Source organism: Neopelma chrysocephalum, unplaced genomic scaffold, assembly GCF_003984885.1.
Source record: "Neopelma chrysocephalum unplaced genomic scaffold, ASM398488v2 Primary Assembly neopelma1_44, whole genome shotgun sequence".
Taxonomy (NCBI): domain Eukaryota; kingdom Metazoa; phylum Chordata; class Aves; order Passeriformes; family Pipridae; genus Neopelma; species Neopelma chrysocephalum.
In genome coordinates, this window is record NW_020897703.1 from 1,635,149 (window position 1) to 1,661,228 (window position 26,080).

General features: G+C 42.8%; 1 protein-coding gene across 7 annotated transcripts in view; it reads right to left on the reverse strand.

Annotated features, from left to right (window-relative positions):
• The window catches only part of IKZF2 (IKAROS family zinc finger 2), a 119,375-nt gene that overhangs the window by 16,630 nt on the left and 76,665 nt on the right, over positions 1-26,080 (reverse strand). For 5 of the 7 annotated variants that reach the window (XM_027678015.1, XM_027678017.1, XM_027678011.1 and 2 more), the window contains one exon: positions 7,335-7,520. In XM_027678015.1, the coding sequence (XP_027533816.1) occupies positions 7,335-7,520 (186 nt within the window). The remainder of the gene's footprint in view (positions 1-7,334; positions 7,521-26,080) is intronic. The other 2 variants (XM_027678016.1, XM_027678014.1) reach the window with 1 other exon arrangement.

Below are 26,080 nucleotides of genomic sequence, written 5' to 3' on the forward strand. Positions count from 1 at the left end.
AAGCCCAACTCTATTAATAAAGACTTGTTTTGTTATGGACACTCAAGATCCCCAGCAAGGAGGGGACACTTTTGAAAACTCACTCTGTAGATGACATTTTGTGTTATTCCCCCTTCCATATGGTCACCTGTCGCCAAGGTAAATGGTTAGTTATCATTCTTTGTGTATTCCATTAACTTCACACTTATCATACAGAATACTTACTCTTATTATTATTTTTTGCACTAATCTCAATGATTAAAGATCACACAAGGCATTGACAAGTTGTGTTTCCTGGGCCTGTATGTGTGTTCCCTAAGACAAGTCTTCTCAAATGAAGGATCAGTTTGCTAAAGCATGTTTCCTTTTTCTACACATGAGAATGTAAAATCAACACACACTATACTGGAATTACAGGATTAACATCACATGGAAAGTCCCTTCAGAATCAGATGTAGAAACTATCAATTTTTGATTAATATTTTATCCCCTCAAACACAGATCTAACAACCTGTGAATGGAGGTTTTCTGCATCTGTCTTACCACTTTTTTGGAATCTGCAGGGATCATTTCTGTGCTAACTACATCAAGGGAATGCTCACACATTGTCTTTGAGACAACAACAAGAAATCAATGACCCCTTCTGTCTTTACTCATTTTCCTCTTCCTCACTTGTTGGGTTAGGGAATAAGTTGTTGGAGCAAAAGTATAAGAATTGCACAGGCTTCTGACCAGGGTAGTGACTCATATAGGGTTTTATGTCACTGTAGTCAGAGCTATTCCCCAAGTGCCAACAAAGTACTCTGTTTTTGTTGAACATCCTCTTATAAACACCAAGAAGGGTCAGTGGTACCAGACTGAGGGTCAGGCCCAGAGAGTCATAGAATCATAGAATCAGCTGGGTTGGAAGGGACCTCCAAGATCATCAAGTCCAACCCTTGATTCACTACCACCGCAGTTACTAGACCATGGCACTGAGTGCCAAGACATTTGCCATATATATCAAGTGTGATTCCATGTATAGCTCTGCTGCTCTGCTGCTGTGAATGGGATACCTGGCCTAATTGTCCTGCATTCATCTTCAGAAAGTGGCAATTCAAACTTGACAAGTATCAGCCACTATTCCATGTGCTAATGGCTTGGCTGAGATGCAACAAAATTATTTGAGGTGAAGAATGTATGGCAGAGAAATAGAAACTGCGATGATATGTGACAGAATTCCTACAACTTGTAAACTGAGAGCACCCCATTGCACTCCCTGTATTAGATCAACCTTCCAATGAAATCATCGGTATTGCAGAGGCAGCAGAGAAGGACTCACACCCATGTGTTCTGCCAGCCCTCCTCCTGTCTCTCACCATAGCAGCCTTTTGTATGACAGACACCTTCTCCCAGAGACAGTGCCATAAATGAACACCACCAGCCTACTTCCCTCCCATGTAACCGTACTACCTCCAGGGTCCTGACATGGAACAATCACTCCCCTGTTCTTAAACACTCAGTTGTTTGCTAGCACATAATATATGAAAAATGGGGTGTTAAAAGCCTTGTCTCTGCCTTCTTTCTAGTAAGGAAGAGCAAATACCAGGCAATTACAAAACATAATATCTGCTCAGGTGAACTTCTCAATTCAGACATTTGTAATAAGAAAACATGGCAATTTATTCATTTAATTCCATTTGTGCCTCTGCTGCTATGGAAAGCTGAGTACTTTGAGGCTTGGAATCTACCATATGCTATAAAATGATTTACTCTGCTGCTTTTTTACTTGTACAGGATGCTCCCCCTGAGAAACACAATGGTTTCTCATTTACAAGGCAGTCCTGCTGGCATCACTGAAAGGGAGGAAAAACCCCATAAATATGAAATGAATCTAATGTTGCAACAAAATGGGATGTGGTGTTCAAGTGACCTAATTAATGCCCAATGCAGACTGGGAGGTTTGGAATACTTTAATAGCTAAGGGTAAAGTTTTAAGGTTAATTAAATACTGTGCTTGGTCAGGAGCTATCTGCACTACTCAAGTATTTACCAAGGAGATTTGGGAAGAAAGGGAAGATTATGTGTGCTGATTTTCACTGGGAACTGGATCTGACTGTCCTTTGGCTTACCCAGACTCAGTGTATGCATGCACACACACGCACGCTCCGTGTGAAACCCTGGATGTTCACTCACTGCCATAGGCCAGGTTCACCTGAGTGACACTTCCAAGATTTCCAGCCCTTGGAAAGGGACAGGACACAGGGGGCTGGTGGTGTGGTAGGGAGGTGCTCTAAATCCCTCCTAGGAACACGAGCTCAAAGCATGCTGTCCTTGCAGGAATGCACTTATCCACAAAACCACTCAAAACCTCCTGACTAGTTTCACTGCCACCTGAATAAGCCCCAAATGTAATGACATTTGTATGGTCTCATAACAATTAAGTAATAATTAAATAATTCTACTGCTGGGCATATGTGTGTAAAATTTCCTACACAGAATTTGAAACCTTTCTTCCATGAAAAATGAATAGTGCTAAAAAAGACATCTGCTCTTCTCTAAGTCAGGCAAAAATCCTGCTCGGACTCCTTTAAAAAGTAAAATCATCATGAGTAAAAGCATTTTCTTTTCCACCTTTCATGCTGCAGGCACTTTTTCCCACCTCAGAACTCAAGTCTCTAATCCAAGGCATGGCTCTTTTGCAACAGAATCAATGAATCACACCAATATTTGTGTTACGATGGGAATAAGTTAGCAGAATGTGTTTTGTTATGCAGATTTCCTGGGAGAAGGGAGAGAGGGAAATGGTCTAGTTTCTGAAACCATTTAAATGACAGGCAAAATTGGACCAAACAGGTGAGATGTCACATTTTAGAAACCCCAAGCTTTAGGCTAAAGAGCACATTGTCAATTCTAGATACATTAATTTTCACTTCAAATTTAGAAGGTGTACAAATAAAGGACAAAGAGCCCAGCTTGCATCACTTTTTTTTTCTTAAAGCAAAAAACAGAATTAAAAAGGGGAAAACCAAACCAATCAAACACAACCACCAGTTCTCACCAATCAGCTGCTCTTTGGTAGAAGCTCATGTGTACACATTTACTCAGCAGTAAATGTAATTCCTTTTCTGTTATAGCTCATCGTACGTCATAGTGGGAGCAACCAAAGAACAGCTGGCAGGTCATAACTAGCTTAGAGCAACTCATTTTACACTGAGAACTTACAGTCTCAGCTCAGGAAGACTTTTTTTAATCTACAAATCAAGCTTGTATTCCATGAAAAGCCCACACTTGAGTATGTTTTTGTTCAGGGATGCTCTTAATCAGCTATCAGGGTGTGCTCCTGGATTGCCCATGAAAACATTCACCATCCCTAACACTGTAAATATTCTCAATAGCAGTGAACATGAAATGTTTCTAAGCCCAAACTCTCAATTCACAAACCTCTACGGTCTTCAGAACAAAGTCTTTCTTTTGTTGATGATACTGGTCTTTCAATCACACTGCTCGAAGTGACTATCTTTGAGTTTTTCCTTCTTTATTTGTAAAAAAACACATGAACTATTAAAAAAGTTTATGTCATTCCAGTGAGGAAAGAATGGGGGGGGGGAAGTAAAAAAATTACCCAGTGTGTGTTTTGCTGATAAATACTTTTGTGTGCAAACGCCAGACACTGGGCTAAGTCTCAGCTGGTATAAATTAGTATTACTCCATCAACCTCAATTTCCTTTCTGAAGCTCACAATATTGCTATTTAAAAGAAGTGTGTGTGTGCAGAGAAATGACAGGAAATATTCCCATGGACCCTGGTGTGAAGTCTCCTGTGGGACCAGCATTTTAACGATGTTTTAAGCAAGCATGTAAGAGGGAAAGACACAAGGCCATTGTGTGTTTTATGTGGAGCTGGCCTTGGAGCCTCGCACAGCCCAGGGCTGGGTTTCTTTCTCTTTCTCCTGAAAAGAGCATCCTTCTCCATCCCACTGGAAGAATTTCCCTGGACTTTTTGCTCTGTGGAGGTGGAGAAGAACGCATAACTGGGTGTAAACCATCACTAGCCTTCAACATTTCTCCCTCTTCATTCCTGTAAAGGTCATGTTCTTGGCATTCAGAGACTGTCCCTTTTGTCACCCCAAATACGCCGCTAGCCAGGAGACCGCAGACTAATTTCTCCCTCCAGGGCCAGCACTGCTCGGCTGAAAATTGCCAACAACCAAGTCATGGGAGCTCTCTTGCAGCATCTGTCCTGCTGAGCAGGGAACAGGACCACAAGGAGGGGCAGCTCAGCAAGCAACTGGCACCCCACAAGAGGATGGAGTGAGACGCAGAGACTTGCACATTCCTACCCACACAACAAAAGTAGCCCTTCTGCCCCGCCTCTCGCTTCCCCTTGTGCCTTTAGTCAGGTGATTTAGCCATCTGCAAGACAGATAATTGAAATTAAAGGACTGATCAGGCCATGGTGAAAGCACCCATGTCTGTAACATGCCTCCAAACTGATCATCTTGAGCACAATGCTTGAAAAAAATCCAAACCAAGTATTTGGAAAGAGAGTCAGGAAAACTCAGCCCCAGTGGGATGCAAAATAAACCAGTGATCAAAATCTCCAAAGCATACTCTCAGTCATCCTCGAGAATATAATTTCAATGTGTGACATGGGAGAGAAGGAAATTAATACATTTTTTCAGGGTTATTCTAAGACCCAGTTTTAAGCTGAGTAATCATTTTTGTACTCTTCTCTGGTGTCTTTATAGTCCCAGGGGAAAGGACTTCGCTGCAGAGCTCTACAGGTTGGTGCTCATGACCCTCATGCTGAGCTTCATGGGTGGGAGCAATGCTGGGATGAGAGGTGAGATTTATTACTGGTCCCAGCTGAATGTGGAGCTCCCTGTCGCTGCCTGTCCTCACTGTGCCCTCGCTGAACAGCGAAATGAAGACAGCAGATCAAACATCCCCTTAAACATTCACCAGGGGAGGCACAGACATATTTGCCCAGAGGAGAAAGAGGCACTAGTTGAATTCAAAGTGCTGTTTTAAGCTAATTTTGTTGAGAAAAGTGAAGTGGTTGTGTGAACATTTCTATTTTAAGCCCAAGCAAAGTCAGTCAGGCTGTAAAGAAAAGAACTGTCCTGCATGGGGTTTGCACTGGTTTAACTTCAGTTGGTAGAAAAATCAATGCAAGGTCAACCACTGCAGCTTCTTTGGGGAGACAAGGTTAAAGACTTGCCCCTCTTGTCATGGCATTAGGCAGCTCAGAAAAAGCTCTGGATTTTCTCAGAAATCTATCAACAAGAGTAAACCTAATTTTAACAAATAACTGAATAATAAACCCAGACGTTGAGTGGAATTTGGGAAGCTCCTCCACAACATGGTCTTAAACCTCCTGGCTGTCATAGCTATATCAGCCTACTGTTATTCCCTAAGGAAAGGCTGCCTGAAGTCATAACCTCCCTGGTTAACTAGACAGGCACACCTTTGTAGCATGAAGAGTGTGTATTTTGTTGGGAGTGAACTCAGTGGTTCAATTCCTTCTAAGTGCTCCAACAGACCAAGCCCACAACAGGTACCTTCAAATAGTAAAGCCCTGAAATCAGCCTGTCCACTGGCCAGCATAAAGCCACCTCAGGCAGATAATCACTGACTTCAACATCTTTAAAGTCACCCATGACATTTTAAATGTTGATTTTAGTCTCCAGGGTGTCTGTGAAGAGAGCAATTACTTAATAGAGTCATATGAACATTTTGGCAATGACTACTAAATATATTTAAAATACCATTATAGGAATAAATTGTTCATGGAAAAGTACTATTTACAATATTTTGGAGATTTTTGTCGCCAAAATATAGCCTGTATTAGCAATGCTGAATAGATTTTATTTCAGCTTGGATTTTCAGGTTTTTAGAAATGATCTTTCAGAACTTCTACAGAATTACTTTCCAAATGAGGCCATATGACTCCACTCAACAATGAAAAGCAAAATGGAAAAAAAGTGGAAGTGTTCTTTTGCCTTTTCATTCACCCACAATCTAACTGGTTTGGGTATTCTTAGATATATGATAATTTTTAATCAAATGGAAAATGTACAATTTTAATATTTTCTGAATAGTATGAAATTTTAAACACTTCAAGTACCAAACATCTAAAGACAACTTTTAAAAGTTAAGAGACGATCAGTTTTAGAAGAGTTTATGAAACAATAATTTTGAATTAAATTGTAACCATTTTTGGACAGCTACCATTTAGCATTTAGTGCTACAGATTAAGCCTTCAACCCTGCAATCTGAGGCATTATGCTCATTATCCATACTAATAGCTCCAGAAATTTCTGAAAACAAATTCACAGAGTCTGACATTTCTTGCTTTCAACAATCTTTTTGGCAATCTTCAGTCCTTATGTATATTAACACATGCAGTGTTAGTTAACATATTAATACTAGCACATGTAAATGCATACAAACAGTTTTCGTTATAATTACTTCCAACAACTCCATCTAATTCCATTCTGCTCTAGTGATTTTTACATCTATGCCTCCCTTTTTTGGAGGGATAAGACAATATTACAGAAAGTAGAAATAATGACTTCTGAATACCTTCACCATCCTTATAATTATCACTCACTATCAGAAAGGAGTGGGAAGGGAATCACACATTTTACACATGGCTTCAGCCCCCAACATAAGAAGGATGTGCACCTGTCAGACTGAGTCATGAAGATGCACTGAGGGCTTGAGCACCTCTGATACAGAGACAGGCTGAGAGGGCTGGGGTTGCTCAGCCTGCAGAAGAGAAGGCCCCAGGAGGACTTCCAGTGTCTAAAGGGGCTGCAAGAGAGCTGGAGAGGGACTTGGGACAAGGGTAGGGAGAGACAAGACAAGAGGGAGTGGCTTCACACTGACAGAGAAGCAGGGTTAGATGGGATATGGGGAAGAAATTCTTCCCTGTGAGGGTGGGGAGGCCCTGGAACAGGTTGCTCAGAGAACCTGTGGCTGCCCCACCCCTGGAAGTGTTCAAGGCCAGGCTGGACGGGGCCTGGAGCAGCCTGGTCTAGTGGAAGGTGTCCCTGGCCATGGCAGGGGTTTGTAGCTATATGATCTCTAAGGTTTCTTTCATCCCAAACTATTCTATGCTTCTATGACATGACTTTCAGGGTAATTTTGCTCAGGTGACTTTGCTTCATTTTAGTCTCTGTATATTTTTACATACTAAAAAGCTAAATACTGACAACACAAAATCAGCAAAAATGGTGCTGTTAAACTGGACAGAGTGAGGATTTTAGCCTATCTTTTCTCCTTCTGCCTATCTGAATATAAACAATCTCTAAATTGGAAATGATAAAAAGACTAAAGGAAGGAAGAAAAACAAGACGGAAAAAAACCCACAAGAGATGCTCCAAGTCCAAGTGCCCTCAGCAGACGGTTTGCACCCACCATGGTGACTCATGACCTGCCCAGCAGCCTCCATACTGACATTCTGCAGATAGTTGTGGCAGCGTTCCTTGTGCTCCTCCAGCGAACTGCGCTGCTTGTAGCTCCGGCCACAGTAGTTGCACTTGTGAGGCTTCCCCACTGCGGAAAGAATGAGAGCATGGGGTCAAATCCACTGCAACCCGCTTCTGCAATCAGAAAAACTCTCACCTTTGCCACAAACAACTCTCTTGTGGTGGAAAGACACCTAAGAAAGGTTACTCGAGTCCCAGGCCTTTTTCCCAGCCCTGTTTTCCCACCGCACACACCTCCTCCCACCCGCCGGGTACTTTGCCCCCTCCGTTTGTCACACCGAGGCGCTGTATCAGCAGAAGGAAAAGGAGGCGGACTTGGTTGCAAAGCAAATAAACAGATGCTGAGAGGGGAAAAAATACCAGCCAGTTGAATCACACCCCAGCACTGCCTGCGTGTCACCAAGTCTCGTGGGAAAGAAACTTCTGACATATTTTGCCCATGGCATGAACAAAAACGAGCTGCCCCAGTGGCCTAATTCTTCTCCCAATCATGGGGAAACCCATTACATGGCCCAGAGGAGTTCTTTCACTGAGAAAACTTTGCCAAAACTACTAAGGGAAGGTTGGAAAATAAACAGAAAGTAACTTTGGTAACTGCACTGTTAGATGTCACAACTGAGCAACCACCAGTAATTCAGAGACCAGATAATATTGAGTATATATAATATAAATCTATATACATCTAAACTTATATACATAAAAATACAAAAGTCGTGTACAATTAAAATCAAGCCAGATGAATGCAAGACATAACTCCAGTTTTAAATATTTTTTTTGTTTTGCTCAGCAGCATTATGCACAAATGGCAAATGCTTCTTAATACATGCAAAACCTGGCACCAAATTCTCATAAATTATATCCTTTTCATAGCATGTCATTAAGAAACCACAAGAATGGCCTAACCCAAGGCCAGAAAGCTAGCCAGAAGGTATTTTGCCAAGCAGTGCTAATAAAGGCTTTTAATATAATTTAAACTTGTAGAACACGAACATTTATCCTTTAATAACTAAAGAGCTATTAAGTTAGTGCTACAAGTCTAGTAAAACACCATCGGCTGTGAATTTCAGAGCTGGCTGAGGGATGGGGAAGGTCAAACTTCTCCCAGAGTTTTGAAAATCTTCGGTAAGAATTTTAGTTTCTGGCCAAAGAAATTGAGAACATCCTCTGTTGGATAATATTCATGTTTCTATTGGGTTTGTCCCAATACTGAAAGCTTTTCACAGTCATTTACTTAATGAAATCTGAGCTGTACTAATTGCAGCCAAACTGCACCGTCACCCCTGGGAAGGGAAAATGCAGGGGAAGCTGTGGGGAGGACAGTTGCAGTCAAGAAGAAGCTGGGCAGAGGGCTCCTGGTGCTGGAGCCCCAAACATGGAAAACCCAGAGTCAGGGCAATTCTCTGGGCCCTCTGCAGGACCAGGACATGCCACATCACCCTATGATGGAAGATGAAAAAGCCGGAGCCTGAGGAACCAGAGCTGGTCCAACAGTTTCACATGGTTTTATCTCAGAAAAAAAGGGATTTGATGAAATGAACATGCTTGTAGAAAGCTTCAGTTTTTCCCAAGGAGTTTGTGTGTGCAATTCAGTGACACAATCAAGTTTTCCACTGGGGAAAAAAAAAAGCTGCTTTTAATAAGTACCAAAACTGTGGATTTCTTTATTTGGAGATAAGGCTTATCCTCAAAAAAGTGTGTCTGAGACTAAAGAGTCATTGTGGCCTTTATTTCACTTTGCTCACTTGCTTACACTGTTGCCATAACTGATGCTGGTAATGGAAATCTCAGTGGAGGCCCAGCGTGAGGCTCATTATCATTCCCAGAATAACTGCCCTTGATGTGAATGATCTGGATCAAGCCCCAGCTCTTAAACATAAACCAGCCAGCTCATTCTGGAGGCACCTTTAGGAAAACTCACTGGAGGCTCCCTAGGATGGAAAGACTTTTCTAATCACCATTACAACGTTTCATCATGCATCTAGATGGCATCAATGTCTGTCAGTCTGATGCCCTCATTAGAAGCTAATACAGTGTCTAATAAAAAAAAAAGTCCAGTGCAATGAAAGGGATTATGTTAACTGAGCTGAACCAGTTCGGCTACACCAGGTTATCAAGCAATTTAGATAAACCGTAAGACACAAAGGAAAGTGATGATTGCTTGCAGCTATTCAAGGCAGACATAATTAATTAAATTATTATCATTTAACACAGAAATATTCTGCCACAAGCTCACATTACAGAAAAATAATTGATTCAATAATCAAAAAAGAGGTTCTATTAGACCTCTTCAAATGGTTGCTCCCTGCATTGCAACCATTTCAGTAACTGTTCACATACAACGTGGCAGAGCTTTTCCAGTAATATCTAGGATGGTCATCTACCTAAATTCCATCAAATTTCAAGGTTAATAGAGACGATAAAAGCTAATGATAAAGGCATGATTTTTACAGGCAATATGGGATTGGAGGAACATAATTCCCCAAAGAAAGAAATAGTCCCAGCACACACGCTCCCTCCTCTGGGAGAAGATAAGAGAATAAACAACATGTGGCAAATGTTAGTCATGTTGCCTAATACACAACTGCGAAGAATGAAGTTTGTGAGCACGAGTTGAGTAGGATCGAGTACAACTCCCTTGGGTTCATTTCCAAATTCTGTCCCCCCTGGCTCTAGAGACGCAATCCCATCACAGCCCCACACGTGTAAAATCTGATTTACGCTATAAAATTACAGAGTGACTGTGACTTGGGTTGTGGAGCAATTGATCAGGTCAGACCACAGCGGAATCAGGTCTGATAGCAGGAGTTTGTGTCACCAGCAAATCTCACAGCCTGTTTGGTCAGAGGTGCAGTGAGTCGAGGCAGCAATTACAGTCTAGACTTTAGAAATCGTGTCATTGTGACAAATGTCAAGCCACTGAAACAGCTGCAAATATCCCCTTGTATTCTCAAAGTAGTCAACGACAATACATATATATATATATATTTGTGGAAATGAATGTTGCCAGTGGGTGTACACTTCTATGTATTTCATATTACCCGACAGAAAGCTGTAACAGTGTATTGGAGAATTCAATTCTGGTGACGATCTCAACCGCGTACTTTGTTCCACAGAACAGCCGACATGAAAACATGAGTGCCGAAAGAGATTTCAGCCTTGTCAAATACTTTAGGGTAGATCAATATTCAAAATTTCCCCCTGAAACATGTGGCTCACACCACTGGGCACGAGCAGTCTTTGTCTATAGGCCATTGACCTGAAGGTAGAGTCTAACAGTGCTACACCTACCAAACCCCCCTGCGAGCCCCCATTAAAAGCAGGTCTTTCCACTGTGGAGCCATTTCCACTGTGAAACCACTCAAAGTTTGGCTCAGTTTGGTTGACACCAAGCTGCCTTCTCCAAGATCCCCACTGAAGACCACGGTACACGGACACTGCATTGGGCATTGTACGCACCCACCGCTGCCAGTGGTAGCAGCACCCAAGCAAAGTCAGTACCTTTTCAGGACAAACAATCAGATAAAAAATTACCATAACCTATTCTCATAGACATGACACACCACACTCAACACAAACAAGCCCCAAATCTTTGAGAAATCTTCAGTCTGTTGTTAAACTGGGAAAGACCAGGGCACTGGGTAAAACCCAGCGGCCACACCTATGAAACAGCTAACTTAAAGAACATTTAAAAACCACTTTATATTTCTTACTGAAATGTCAGAATTTCCACACATTTAAGCTCAGATTTGTATAGATGACAACATGGCACAGAAAACCCACGGTGGAATCTCAGCCTCAAATGGAAAATATTATGACAGTCACAGTGAAAAAGACATTTAAATTTGAAGTACAATTTTTACCCTGAAACAGGTGAACCACTTGTCGAAATTCACAGTGAAATGGAGTTTGCTTGTGAAATTAAAATGCTCATGTGGAGGGAGGAGGGGAAGAGGAGGAGGACATAAAAGCAAGGTGTTTCTCAGTTAGGAATACTTTGAGTCCTGTGGGTGAACTTTGGTAGCTGAGAAGTCTGCAGCAACAATGAGATGGTGTAACTCTAAGGTCAATACTCAAGACAGAAAGCAGACTAGGGCCTAGACAAACTTCTCTGAAGTCATAAAAAAGGTCAGTAAAAGAGACCGTGAGGCACTCACACAGCATTTTGCTCTCAAAAGAAATGGGAGCGCAGAGCAGAATATAAAGTAAGTCAAAGGGAAACAACAAGGCATCCCAGGTAACACTTTGCCATAAGCGTATAAAGTGAGAAAGGTTTATGGAACAGGTTAAGAGCTACAACACATTTTGCTGAGCTAAAATCCTGCCTCCCTCAAGATAAATGACAAAACACGCACTGGTTTCAGCAGTCAGGATTAACTACTCCCACATTTCCCTATTTTGGGTAGCACATTCTCCTGAGGCAATGCAGAGCAGAACCCCTTCCCATCCCTTTGCCTGTGTCCCAAGCCCCGGCGACAGCTCAACCACTACCACCACCTGCTTATACAGGAACAGGCATCACTGCAGCTGTGTGACTTAGGCCAGCCCAATCTGAGGACCAGAGACTCTGCACTGGGCTTTGGATCAGACTTCCATTACTTTTGCACTATTGCCCCAGCCAGGCCATGGAAGCGAAGTCAGACAGGATTTCTGCACTACGTGGCCATCTGACACAGCTACTTTGGTCTGAGGGAGACCCTCTGATGGCAGTGCAGAGTGGGGCTTATTTCTGTAAAATCTGAGCTCTTACTCAGCCTCCAGCTCCCATAGCTGAAGCAAACACCAGTACTGGCTGACTGAAGCTTTCTGAAGTAGCATCGAAGTTACAATGTTCTTTTGGGCTGACACACCTATCGGTAAGGCTGTAGAATCCACTGTCACAATCATAACCCACATTCATTCACCAATCTTTTTCTTCCCTAAAACTGGAAGGTGCCTGCGTGAAGGGAACTGTTCTACAGTTGCACAGTGGCTACCACAAAGTAGCCCTTTGCCTTCAATAGGACTTATCAGAGTACCATCATCTTTAACACATAGGTAGAAAATACGATTAAGGTGCTGGGCTGGGACCAGGGAGCACAGGGTTCAACTCTTGGTTACACTACAAATTTGTGACTGCAGGCAAGTTACTCTGATTTCCTGGGCTTCAATTATTCATACGTATGATTAAGGTAATCATTCCTTTCTTTGCAGCATGTAAATGAACTCATGCACTTTGCCAGATGCACAGAGGCGAATTTGGTGGAGCTCACGCAAGTAGGGAGACACAGAAAAATAGGGCCTGTATCTCTACTGAGAAATTAAGGACTTAATAATACACTGGGATTTTATTAGATATAGGAGTGAACATTAAAGAGCAGGAGGAGATACTTAGGGTGTCACAGAGCAGAGGATCACACAGGAATAGTAAGAAAATCAAATCAAGAAAAAACCAACATGTGGCATGTGCAGCACAGTGTCCGTTCAGACCGGAAAACAGTCCACAGTCCACCCAGGGAGATGTCAAATGCCTCGAGTTTGGGGACATTTCACACCACACAGAACAAAAAGGAAAGCATGCAATGGTCACAGAAAGGGGGATACAACAGTTGCTGCAGTCCTTCCCACCTCCATTTCCCACGCCAAGGACACAGTAGTGAGAGCCAGGGAGGGTCCAGGTTTCAGCAGGAGGGCTGAGGATGTGGAGACACAACACACGGTCCCTGCGCTTCGCTACTGTAATTAAACAGTTGTACTTCAGCTTTTCTACAGCTGCCCAGCTCAGAGCCTCACACACAAAAATATTTACATGAATAATAGACCCCTGAACGAACTAATCACACAGAAAAATTAAAGCGAGACCTAAGCCCATGCTGGCTCTGAGCAGCACGTAGCTTTGCAAAGGGAACTGCCTCCCACTCTGATGCTGCATCATGCTGCTGTGCCTAACGACTGTAAATGTGTTAATTGAAATTCATGGGGGCTCTTTGATGCATTGATTTTTTTTTTGTGCCTGTGAGAATACACACACACTACAATCTGTATATACTGGAGTTCAGAAATAACATCCAGTCCCACAGCCAGCCCAAGATTGTCCAAGACAACATGCATGTAGAAGTCACAACATGGAAACATCTAAAATAAGACTCCAGGCTGCCAGTGCACACAAACACATGGATAGGAGACATGGGGTGTCAAGTATACTCACTTTTGAGTGCCCAACCTGTGGCATCCTAAAGCAGTTTGATTTTCAGAAAGAACAAAATCTCTAGTCATGTGAAAAAAATTTCACCTCAATCTTTTAATGTTGCAGTCCAAGCAGAGGCAGCAATACCCAGGGTATGCAGATACATTTCTGGATCTCATGGAGTGCTGATGTCTGCATTCTACAAGCACTTTTTAGATTAACATATTTTGGGCCAAGTCTTAGAGTTCATGAAGTCACGTGGTAACCAACAGGGTCACTAGATCATGCAGTAGTGGAAACCATACAACTAGATCTGTGCTTAAAAAGGTTTCTGGACATTCAAAAGGTTCAAAAACCAAAATGCAGCGTTACAATAGGAGAAGCTACATACAGGTCTTTAGGAAACTGGTACTTTCTTGACTTGGAGCTCAAAATAGAGTACTTGACTGACTTCGAGACCTCATGGGCCAATGCCTTAGTCAACATTATTATCAATTGCCTATTGATATATATATTGATACATATGTGGCTGTTCAACAGCCACAACATTTTGTGAGCTTCCCAGCAAATGAAAACCAGCTTGCCCTGACCTTTTGCATAGTGGCAGCCAATGATAAGTTATTTCTGTTGACAGCTACCATGTACTGTTCTAGCAGCCCTGTGCAGGTAGCAGTGAAACACCGCGAGATGGTCACGGTACCTCACCATGGAGTAAAACAGTGGCAAAACCTCACCCCTCCAACCCCTCTGTTTCCTAGACACACCTGCCTCTCCTATAAATACCTCCAGGACACAAAACAGCAGCTTGACACCTGCATTTACCTGCCAGTTGTTTACAGCACTGTAAAATAAGCAGCAAACAGTAAAGTACTGTACCAGTGTTCAGTTCTCCCTCGATCTTCTGTGGCAAGCAGTGCTAAACACCAGATTATATATAAACCCTGAGGACTTCACCCATGCTACAGCTTGGCTAGAACAGACCCACAAAAACACATGCATGTGGAGAACAAGTAAATGCACGAGTCAGGAGAAACTTCTCCTATCTATACCTTGTCTATGATTAAGCACAGGGCCAGAATCTACCATAAATCAGTGCTCATGTACAGTATCTAAGGGCTTGGGTCCCTATTTGTACCTTCAGAATGTTCTGCCTGAAGCCTGTTACAACTTTAATAGTTTATTACAACTTATCTTGTAGCTACTCGTGGCTCTGTTATATAATCTGATTCATCAGACTGTATTCATTTATTAACTGATCTGCAGGATTTTACAAATAAAACAATGTTTCAATCTGCCACGAGGGTTATAAATAAGTAGGTGGCATTTTTGTGCCAGAAGTTTAACAAAACAAACAAACAAACTCCTGTTTCATTGGCACAGTCACAGAATTACTGAAATCTTCCAAACTGTCCAGATACTTTTAAGGCTCCTGCCACAGTCTTGCAGCACACATTAAATAATTCAGAACAGAAAAGCAAGGACCTTACACCCCATTTTCTTCCTTTGCAGCACAGAAGACACAGTTTTCTTCGCAGGTTTGTATGTTCTATCTGTGTATGTTTGACAAATGAAGGAAAATATTCCTGTTGCTGTGAAACCATGCAAACAAATCACGCATCAAATCAAGGAAAACACAGATAGGGACATTATTGTTGCATTTAGTTCTGAAAAAGATGAAATTCACGGTTACTTGCTCCAATTCTACATCTCAAGAAACATATATTGCCCCACACAGAAGATCTCCTCATGTATTTTTCTTGGCTTACCTGCATTGCCTTTGATATAGGAGCTTTGAAGCCAAAAGGCACCCGACAGTCATTTTTTAGTTTATATTAATGGCAATGAAGCTTTCAGATTTCCCCCTCCCCACATACATATATTTGAAAATTTCAAGTGCAAATATTCTGCACTTACGCTTCAAGGTCACTGAACTGAGTGCCCTGTCCAAGTCCCATGCCAACACATCCCAGAATGCCAGGTACCCCAGCACCGGTGGGGTTCCCAGGAGTTCTACATCAACCCTGAAATGGTTAAATAGTATTAAAAGAAGACTGTTTAAATTGCACTCTGGCGCTGAGATAAACTAACACAAATCAGGAAGTCCACAAAATAACTGGTGTTTTATCACCTGCCTGGCTTCCAAATCACTTTAAAGCAGCCAGGTTTACCATCACTTACTTTTAAAGGGGGAGAGGCCCTCCAAGGAATACGAGAGGTGACTTTGGAAAGGAGCCTCCACCCTGCAATGTCTCCATGCTATCTGGATGTGGGAGGGAACCAGCTGAAGACAGAGGTTAAACCTTAACTCTACATACCAGCTCTGTACTTTCCACTCCACTTCAGACCTTTAACATTATATGAAGCTGACTTGATAAGCAGAGTGTTAATTACTTCACATGACAAACCTTCCCAAATGTGCCCTTGGCTTCTCTTCATTTTAACCCAGCAACAGAGCGAGCAGGAAAAATTAAAACAAGTTTAGGTTGGTCTGTTGTTCTCCTTTGCCCTGTCCACTCCCTGTCAGTGCCACAGCTCAGTGGGAATGTAAGGAGGTGACTGGAGATCCACACGTCATTCCAAGCCGATCTCCGAGAGCAGGTGGGGAGGAACAGCTCACAGGGTCAGTGCAGGGTGTGGGTAGCTCGGTGCAGATCAGGAATGCTGCTGGACAGACACTCCCTTCACGAGTGCTTATGTTTGTTTGGGGGTTTTTGTTTCCTCTTTGGGTAAAGCAAGTGTAGATGTTGGGCCAGATTCATGGGTACTGTCAACGGAAGCAATGCCCTGAAGCCAATCCACATCAGCTGCGTACAGTTTGTATCTATTCCAAGTGCAGCCCCTTTGCATATCCTGCAGAAGTCCTTGAACATTACAAAGCCAACAGGATCTATCCATTATTTGGAGCAGGCAGTGCCAAACACAGTGCTACCAGGAATTTTATACTAGATAAACAACGGGAAACAGAAAATATGCAACATTTAACTTTCACTACAGCACTCGATAGTTTTCTTCTGCATAAAACCACTGAACAAACCCTGAACTCTGGCTCATTTCTTTTTATCCCATGGCAATGAGTTCCACTGTTCCACCTATACCTTCCTGCACAAGAAAAAGCATTTCTTTTAGCACCTGACACCTTTCAGTTTTATGTCTCATATTAGCAGGTAGGAAGAACACGCTCCCTTCCTGAATGTTTTCCCTTTCCTTGTCACTGTCAGAAACAAAGTTTTGGAAACAGACTGTTAAGAGCGAGCTGTCAGGAAGACAACAGCAACTTAGTTAGAGTAATATTGACAGCTCTTCTTTTGCCTTCCACTGAAGTTGGGAGTTTTCACTTATTTTGATCAAGGTCAGTAGTGAAGGGAATCTTGCTTCCCAAAGCAGGTCAGGCTGTGAAACTAATGGGCTCCTTTGGGACATGAAAATTTTTATTCACACTTCCCTAACCGCCCAAGATTCAGTGTGGCCCATGCCTTCGTGCTACCCTCGTCAAGATCTGCTGTTCAAGCGTGTGGTTTTGTCATGTCTTGCACCAGCGTCAAATGAGGTCAATCAGGAAGAGAGCTGACTGCCTCCTTTCACCTCTGCAGCCTTCCCATCTCCCCCTGTTGCTCCCTGCCTCACAACACATATATTTACCACCAACGATGCAGAGGAACTCAAAATAAGGGTGGGACTTGTCTCAAGCAGATGGTGCTGAGCCAAGCTGTGCCGCATACTTTGGGAAACCTCAGATGCTAAAGTCTCCTCCAGGCTTCTCGGGCCAGCTCACTGTTCCCAAATGCTCTTCCCAGCACCCAGAGCATTTATGCCACCTTCCTCAAGGCATATTAAAAGGCTGCCACCAGGGATGGACAGATGCCTTATTTCCCCACCGCGCTCATCACCTACACTTTGTAGTCTTCCCTGCTCCAAGTTCAAAATTAACTACAGTATTTGGCAGGAGGAAGTCAGGACCATTTTGTATGAAAACAGTTCGTAGCACAACAAAAACTGACTATAAAGATACCTTTTAAAGGATGATGGGATCCTTTAACTCTGAGAGAGAATCTTGGGATACTGGACAATTTCTGTTCTAGCACCAAACTCTCCATCAAGTGTGTATGTCTTGATATTGAAGCTACATTAATTTTTTCTAGGTAATAAAATTCAGCAATTCCTGTTAGTCTCAATATCTTTCCTAGCTGTATTTTTTTGTAACACAAAAAATAAATAACAAACAGTTCCAGAGCACTTCTTATATCCAGGATTTTTTAGGTTTCCTCAGTGGAGAGAATTAGTAGGAAGGCAAGGAGGAAGGAAAGATTTGGGGTTTTAGAATGTTTCCTTTTTGGTGCAATTAGTTTTGCACTACAAGCCCTGGACAGACTCAAAAACTGTAATCGTGACTGAAAGGGAGGTAGACAAAATGAAAGGAAATTAAATATGGGTGTGAAATTAAACCAAAAGGAAGAAAAAGAAAAGAAGGGAAGAAAAAGCAACTTCTTGGGCAGAAAGTAAAGGCAGAAAAGCTGGAGAACAGAAAACAGCTCTCTAAGCATCCAGAAGTACTTTTAAAAGGTTTCCTGTAGGAGCAGGGAATTTAGGAAACTCTGAACAGACTTAACTGCATGCCTTGATGGAAAAAAAAAAAAATCATACTGAAGGCTCCACCAGGCTCTTCAAAATAGGTGATTTCACCAAGAAGTCTGAATCAAGAGCAAAAGGATGTAAATTTTCTCATTTCTCAATACCTGGGAGAAAAAAAATTATCTTTTTCATATTTTCTTACACCTATTTTTTTTCCTTCTGTGGAGGCTTTTGTAACTGAGTCAGCAGATGTGGATTTAGGACATCTGGGTTCATTCCCATCTGCGACACTGATGCCTTGAGCACCTTTGTGAAGCCCCTTCTTGTCGCTACTCTGGGTTCATCCCCTGCAAAAGGTGGCTGGGCCGTAAACCTTCCTCTCTTCTTGCCCTGGGCTTCAAGTCTGAGAAATGACTGTATCTCACCATGACCCTTTCCCTTCTCTTCTCCAATGGTGGGATCCTGTCCCAGCGACTGTACACCAGTGCTCCATGCTGATCAAGGCAGAAACCTCATGCACCTCAACCAGAATTCTGCTTGCAGCTTCCTGAAGCTGGCTCATCATTAGCCCCTGGGACAAACTCACTGCTCACGGAAGACCAGTGTAAGAACATAATGGATATATTTTTCACAATATAGCTAATGTGGACAATTTACTATGGCATGTTAAAGTCCAACAAAGCGCTTTTCCTGGTGGATGAACTATTCTTTGCAGCTGGGCAGATTCATTCCAACACAAGATGCCAAAAATCAAACCTTTGATGCTGCTTGAAGGAAATGTAGCTGGGGATATTGAGGTACACCAGATCCTACAGCGTTACCAACACTGGCATTTTCACCTCAAGGCAGACACGATACCGTGTTTTCCTCCAGCTCCCAGTTCTTGGAGTCAGTTGACCAAAGAGGAAAAGTTAGCTTGTATGTTTCGTCACCCACTCCCTTCCCACTCATGAAATAAGTATCATAAGGTAAATAAAAAGACTAATTTATCACCTTGGGCTCTCATTTGTTAGTATCTGTGATATTGGGGATCCAGACTCACGATGTTTTAATTCCCGGGCTGAGAAACTCATCAATAGCGTAAGCTCTGAGGAGTTGTGCCAATAGCCATGGAGTTTCTTCAGATTAGTCAAACTACAACTGATATCCAAACTTCAGACATAAAACCACTTTTGTGAACCACACATTTTCCTACGGGAAATTTTCCACTCTTACATTGTTTTAAAATTCAGTGGAGTTAAGGTGGCTTTCTCCCCTAAATGTTCCCTAACTTATGCCTTAAATCATTTCCCTGTTCCATTCTGGCATTTTATAGGAAGAACACTAACATTGTTTATGAAGCACAGAGTAGAGTAAATTGTCTCCTATAAAACATATCACTCTATTAGGAACATACAGTGGCACATTAACTATGCATTTAATTTTCATTTACAGTAGGGGCTCCATACCCAGTACACTGACTGTATCAGTTTTTGTTTTCATAACCTATTCCTGACACCTAACAAGAACTGGGAGTGCTGCTCCAGGATTTGGCAAGAAGGAACAGGTTGTGGATGAGCAGGTTTCTCTGACTCACCTACACGGATCAACAAGGAAAAATAAAAGGCAGAGGGTGGAGATTGCAAAGGGAAAAAAAAAAAGAGCGAGGGAGAGGAGTGACGTGTTCCTTTGGATGCAGTGTGTAATGGAGCTGGCAGGCTGCCTGCCCGTGGTGCCACAGAGTTCCAGACATGCCAGTCCAGCTGACTCAGCTCTTTGGAAGAAGGAAAGGGAAGGGAGAAATTTCTCAAGTGCTTCTGATACCCAAGGGATGGGGATTGCTGGGCTCTCCTCGAAGATCTTTGAACCCGTCTTTCCCACCAGGGACTTGAGTGGTGTCCCCAGAGAGGTATTAGAGAAAGATGCTCACACGATAACTCTGTACAGAACTGATTATGCTCGTATCAAATCCTGCCTTTGTGGTTGTTGGAAAATTCATCAGCACAGCTTTATCCCACAACCCAGAAATGTCAGGCCTTTCCTAGCCAAGGCTAACTGCTCTCAGACAAGACACTGTCTCCAAGGAGACGAGCAGAATGCAGGCACATGAAGGGTATCCAAGTGAGAGAGAGTCTACGGCCCATGTCACTCTTCTATATAAAAATTTCATCATCTGATTCTGAGTAGTGTATTTTTTGCATGTGATTTATTTTTTAGTGAGACCTTAAAGCCCTTAAATCACCCAGGCTCTCTACCTGTGAGGCCAGCTCTACCCCATGATACAGCACTGTGCCACGGGCAGCTCTGGGACAGGCCCAGTCCTGTTCAGCTGAGGGGACACCCTGTGCTGTCATCACATAGTTTGGGCTGGAGGGACCTTAAAGATCGTCTAGTTCCAATGTCCCAGAGGTCGCTCAAAGCCCCACCCAGCTTGGTCTTGACTTCCACTCCCAAGTTGAAAAGAGGCAGGAGGAAGAAAGTACCTATTTCTTGGCAAAAGGAACCAAAACACAGGCTAAAACCTAGGCTGCCAAAGCCCCTTATTCTCACTAAAATCAAGCAGAGTTCACAGCTTTTAAATATAAGAGCCACATGGAACTAGCCCCAAAACAAGAACTGGAATGAGCTTGTCTTAATTTTCCAGTCAGGATTCTCACCACAGGCCCTCGACCATCTCAGACCACGTGAGAATATTTATGCCTGTCTCGCTGGAGGAAAAGGAAAGGACACGTGCTTGGGGAGCACATTCCCTCATCTTTAACACAGAGCCGCTGGCTATCCAGGCAGGAGGAGTCTCAGAGCAGCCTCAGCATCCCAGGGAACACTGCTGGCTTACAGTGAAAATCCTACTCAGTTACTGTCCCACGCATCACTCGCAGCACTTCCCACTACTGCACCTTTAATACAAACAGCCCAAACGACCTTAGAGTACAGGCTTTTCAAACACAAGTGCACTGCAGCCTAGGGATAGCTGTGTGGCTGGGGAGAGTCCCAGCCAGGTGCTCTTTGTCAAAGTTTCAATAGTCGAGGCCTCACCAGCATTTCTCCAGTTCCAGGAATGAAGATAGAGATCTTGACTTGCTGTCGCAAGGCAGGGAGGGAACTTGGGGCACCCTGTCTGAAATCAACACAGCACAGTTATGCAAAACATGTGTGCAACTGGCATCTCTTGTGTAATCCTGGCTGCAATCAACCTCTCTAACCACTCCAGAAAGGAAGGAGGGGCAGAGGGTGGAGAGAGTTCACACTTAGATCAAATAAAAAATGGGAAAATATCCAGAGAGCTTTAGTCAGGTAAAAACACAGTTCCCTCTCATGGGAAACCTCCAGGACAAGTTTCCTTGAACTTCACACAGGGTTATAAATAGGAGGAGAGTCACACAGAGTTCAGTACAGGTTCACTGCAAAAAAATCTAGACATTCTCATTTTCCTTCTGAAATGATATCCATCAATATCTTAGCTGTAAGCCAATTCATAATTACAGGTTGCTGAGAGCTCAGGAGAATATATCAGTAGCAGCTTTCCACAATCCTGCCGTGGTGTGGGTTATGGGTTATTTTTGTCCCCCTTTAGTTTCTATTGGCTTCCTTTCCAGATGGCAAAAATACCTCTCTTACACCTTAAAACGCTCTCATATTACCAAAAATGTCGTGGTGGTTCTCCATTTCACACTGCCCTGAGATATGAAAGAAGGCCTCACACCACTGTTTGATTGCAAGTTCAAACATTCTCAAGTTGAAAGGTTACACAAACTCCTTCAAAAACTGTCAAAGGCCAGTTCCAAATCCTGGGTTCTCCTTTCCTCAGAGGCAATAAGCAGAAGCTTTTTGCCTTTGAAAATAATTTTCTCAGGGGGAAAAAAAGAAAACCAACACTTTTTCCCTCCTTATAGCTGCTGTGGTGTTTTGCTGCTCAGAGTACATGGAAGAAGTTATCTTGGTTTTGTTGAGATGTGGCTTTGTCAAGTCAAAACCATGTTTGCGTCTCAAGTGCACGAAAACGTTCTCTGTCACCTTTTGGATCTCAGTCTGCAAAAATCACCTTGGTGGGCTGACTGTGGAGCAGGAGGGCTCCTGATGGGTTGCATCGTGTCCCTCAAGCTTATTCTAATGCAATGAAACACTCAGCTTCCCAACGTGGTGTGGAGCCCAACCATCCAACACCTGCACCTTACAGTCGGGGTTTGTACATACATGTGCAACTCAAGCATAAAGACAGTGCATTTCTGAAACAATCCCTGACAGCAAGGAAAACAAAGCCTCTCTAGATTGAGCTGAAAGGAGCAAAGGACCACAGATCTTTAAATACCAGAGCTACTAGACCCTCACCTGCCAGCCTGTCGTCGTAATTCTGGTGCAGAAGGACAAGTGATGCACACAAAGATACCTTGGTGTTTAGGTCCCTCAATTTGCAAATTGGGTCTCATGGGGGTTTTTCCTGTTTCATTTTCCCATCACTGAAAAACGGATAATGAGGAGGCAACAACACATACCCACTTCACACAGGCTTGGGGCTGAATAGATAGGGTTTATAAAAGAAACGACGCAGAAATTGCAGGCTAAGTAGTAAGTCCTTTAGTATTATTAATAATCACCTTACTATTGTGTCTGAGATAATCACGCTGGTATCAGGGTATAATACCTCAGTGGTTATGGTAACAATACAAAGTTATTATTCCTTCCACTTTGTAATTATCTCATTTCACTACTGCACAAAGGCTAAGTAAAACTAAGGAGATCATGTACAATGCTGTGCAGCAGGGGCACCAGCAGCACTTAAAACTCCATGATGTACCTACATGACCTTCACTGCAGCAATATGTGTGCACCTTGCAAGGACTCGAGCGTGCTGCCCTGTCACCATCTCAACTAGGTGCAGAAGTGCTCTTTGTTTTACTGACAGGCAACTGAGGCAGAGATAAGGTTAAGGGTTCCACATCTATACTGGCCTCTGTTTCCAAAGTGTAAGATGACTTTGCAATTTAGGTCCCTCATAAATAAGTGAATAAGAGTAGCCAAAAATTCAAAATTAGTAATAAAAAAGAGACGAGAGGATTGGAAAATAAACACAGACTAGAACAGAATCAATGCCAGACCTATGACTACAGCCTGTCACAGTGTAAACTGAGCACAGGAATTACTCACAGTCACAGAAGCTAGTGTTAGGAAGAGCAATAATCTGCAACAAAAGAAAGGATAGCTAAGGTTAAATATCAGGATGAGAGTCACAGCTATAAAAAGCAGATGGGAAGTGGAATTGTCTCCCTAGGGAGGTGATAGAAACAGTGTCTCTGGATGTTTAAAAAACAGATTAGGCATGCTGTTTAGAAGGATTGCTGTTCCATTGCAGAAGTCTTACCACATTCATGCTTTTTTGATGCCAGCGAAATCCCACATATAGCCCTGTGGCAGAATAAAAACCCAGAGGAAAAAGAAAGTCACTGTCTCATTTGCTTCCAGAACAGGATGTTTGGCCTAAGAACTGGCATCACCCAGCATTGGAGGGGTGTCTGTCTGCTCTCCAAAGTGCAGCCCAGTAGGGCAGGCCCAGGTGCTTTGTTCTGGTTGTATGTGGCCTGAGGGACACATCTGGCTGATGATGCCAGGATGTGAATTGCTTATGTGGAGGAGAGACAGAAGACATGAAAAAAACTGATGCAAGCAGTTCCATCCCAAACACACACACTTTCATCTTGGCACAGGAATTCCATAAGGAAGAAAGGAACTGGTCAAAATTAACAAGGGATGATCTCGTGTGAATCCTACACCATGATGATGCTTGTCTAAAGAAGGACCTTGTTACCTCCATGTACTGCAGTGCTGTCTGACCTCTGGATGAGGGGAGAGAGAAAGGGGAAAAGGGCACCCTGTCCCCACTTTTTTGCACTGCAGAACTGAAATCTGCCCTGGGAAATCTCCCCCCTCATGGTGAAGCTGCAGTGGTGGAGTATTAGCACTGTTCTCCATTTCAGGGTGCAGGATCTGCTTTAAGAGAAAACTCTCCCTTGCCGAGGGTCCAGAGACTTAAACTGACACCAAACACCAATTCTGCCCCCCCTGTCTCATTAAGGAGAGGAAATTTGGATCAGGAAAAGAAGGAGACAATGCAACCTCCCTCCAGACCTGCTCTGTCATTCTCTCTGCTGAAGAACGGAGGACTTGTTGGTAGACATGGCAGAGACACAGCAAGGTCCACTGAGAGACAGCAGGAGGGACCAGATCTGTCCCACAGACACCAAGACAAATCTTACACCTACTAATCGTTGTGAAGTGATATTTAGGATGAGAATACTCCCATGGTGCTGGTGTCTCTCATCTCCAGGAGAATGAGTCTTTCCTTAACCTGCTCATTTATAGGCAGCCCCCAAGTACTAAAGGAACAGGCTACCTCCTGCTTACACTGAGGCACCACAAGAAACAGCAAGCTGCAAGATATCTGTTCCCCTTATCTCAATCACACATCCCAGAGAGAGGAGGGGTGGGAAAAGAAAAAAGCTGATACCCAATCCTAAGAGAGGGAGGTGTTCACCAGGTTGATACAGAGCCCATCTACCTTTGCTTACCAGGACCTCTTCTTCTGCTTCTCCCTTTTATCTGTCAGAAACAGATCTCCTGGGCAGAACAGTCAAAGCCTGATCCATAACCAATGCAGATAAGAGGGAATCTTTATGGAATTTCAAGACTTTCAAAAGTCCAAGAAGCAAAAAGAGAACACTTCCTGTCTTTGGGTAGAACAGTATTTTTCCACAAGTTCCTCCAAAAACAAAGCCCAAATGTACTTTTGCTGGAATGATCATGATCACACAGCATTTTTAAACAAAAAATTTCTTTGATTTAAGATTTCTCAGCGGTAATTATGCTCTGTAGAAAAGGCTTAGCATGACCAAGCTTCTACATTTAGATAATTCTGAGCCCATAAAAGATGATCTTTTCATATACTTGATACCAATATTTATCTCAGTAGTGCTCTGGTGGTGAAGAGGACCCCCCTAATTCAAGGATCAAGTTCAGATAGGGCTTAAGCAAAAGCATGGGATACAAGTTGTCTCTACAGAGCATTAAATTTTAAACAAGGATCCCCAGGGCATAAAGACCTGGCATAACAAACTCCTACCCTGGTAAACATTTGGAGCTTACCTTGTAAAAATTCACACACAAATAAATGGGAAGCAGAATACCAGAGATTTTAGACACTCTACAGCACAGAGTGAAGGCCTCTGGGTACTGGAAGCATTAATGAGAAAGCAGAGCTGCTGCAGTACTGTGCATATGCTAATAAGAGTTTGGAACCCAGAGAATGATAAGAAAAACCCAAAATGATTTTGTGATGAGGTTAATTCCACCGAGTTTAACTGTAACAGCGCAAGAAAACCTGAGAGGAAGAGCAGCTCTGCCTGATTAAATAGAACTCTAAGTATCAGATCAACAGAATAAATACCCGCCGGCTCATCGCAACCAAGGGAAGATGTTATTTGCTAACCCATTTGGGGAGATGGGATTGGTATGCAAAATATCCCCTCACCTGTTCATATACATGCTTGATTTTTCACAGATAGCATCCTATGTGTTCACTTTTCAAATTTTTTTCCCCATTCACAATCTATTTGAGTCAGTCCAGTTCAGAGTGCAACAAGAATTTCAGGTCCCAAGATCCTTCTAATTATGACATTCTTACAGAGTAGATACTGGGCCTTTTGAGAGTGGAGATGTTAGTAGTGGTAAAAGTCTCCTCAAGATAAAAGAAAAGCAGTTTAAAACATTGACTCCTCATTATTCTTAATAACCATCCTTGCCACTGTTTCATTAATTCTCACTGGTTTTTTACAGCCAGGCATTCACACACAGCATTGTGCATTCTGACACTTGTTCATCCAATTTTTCAGCCAGGTTGAGCCACTCACATGTGGGATGACTCT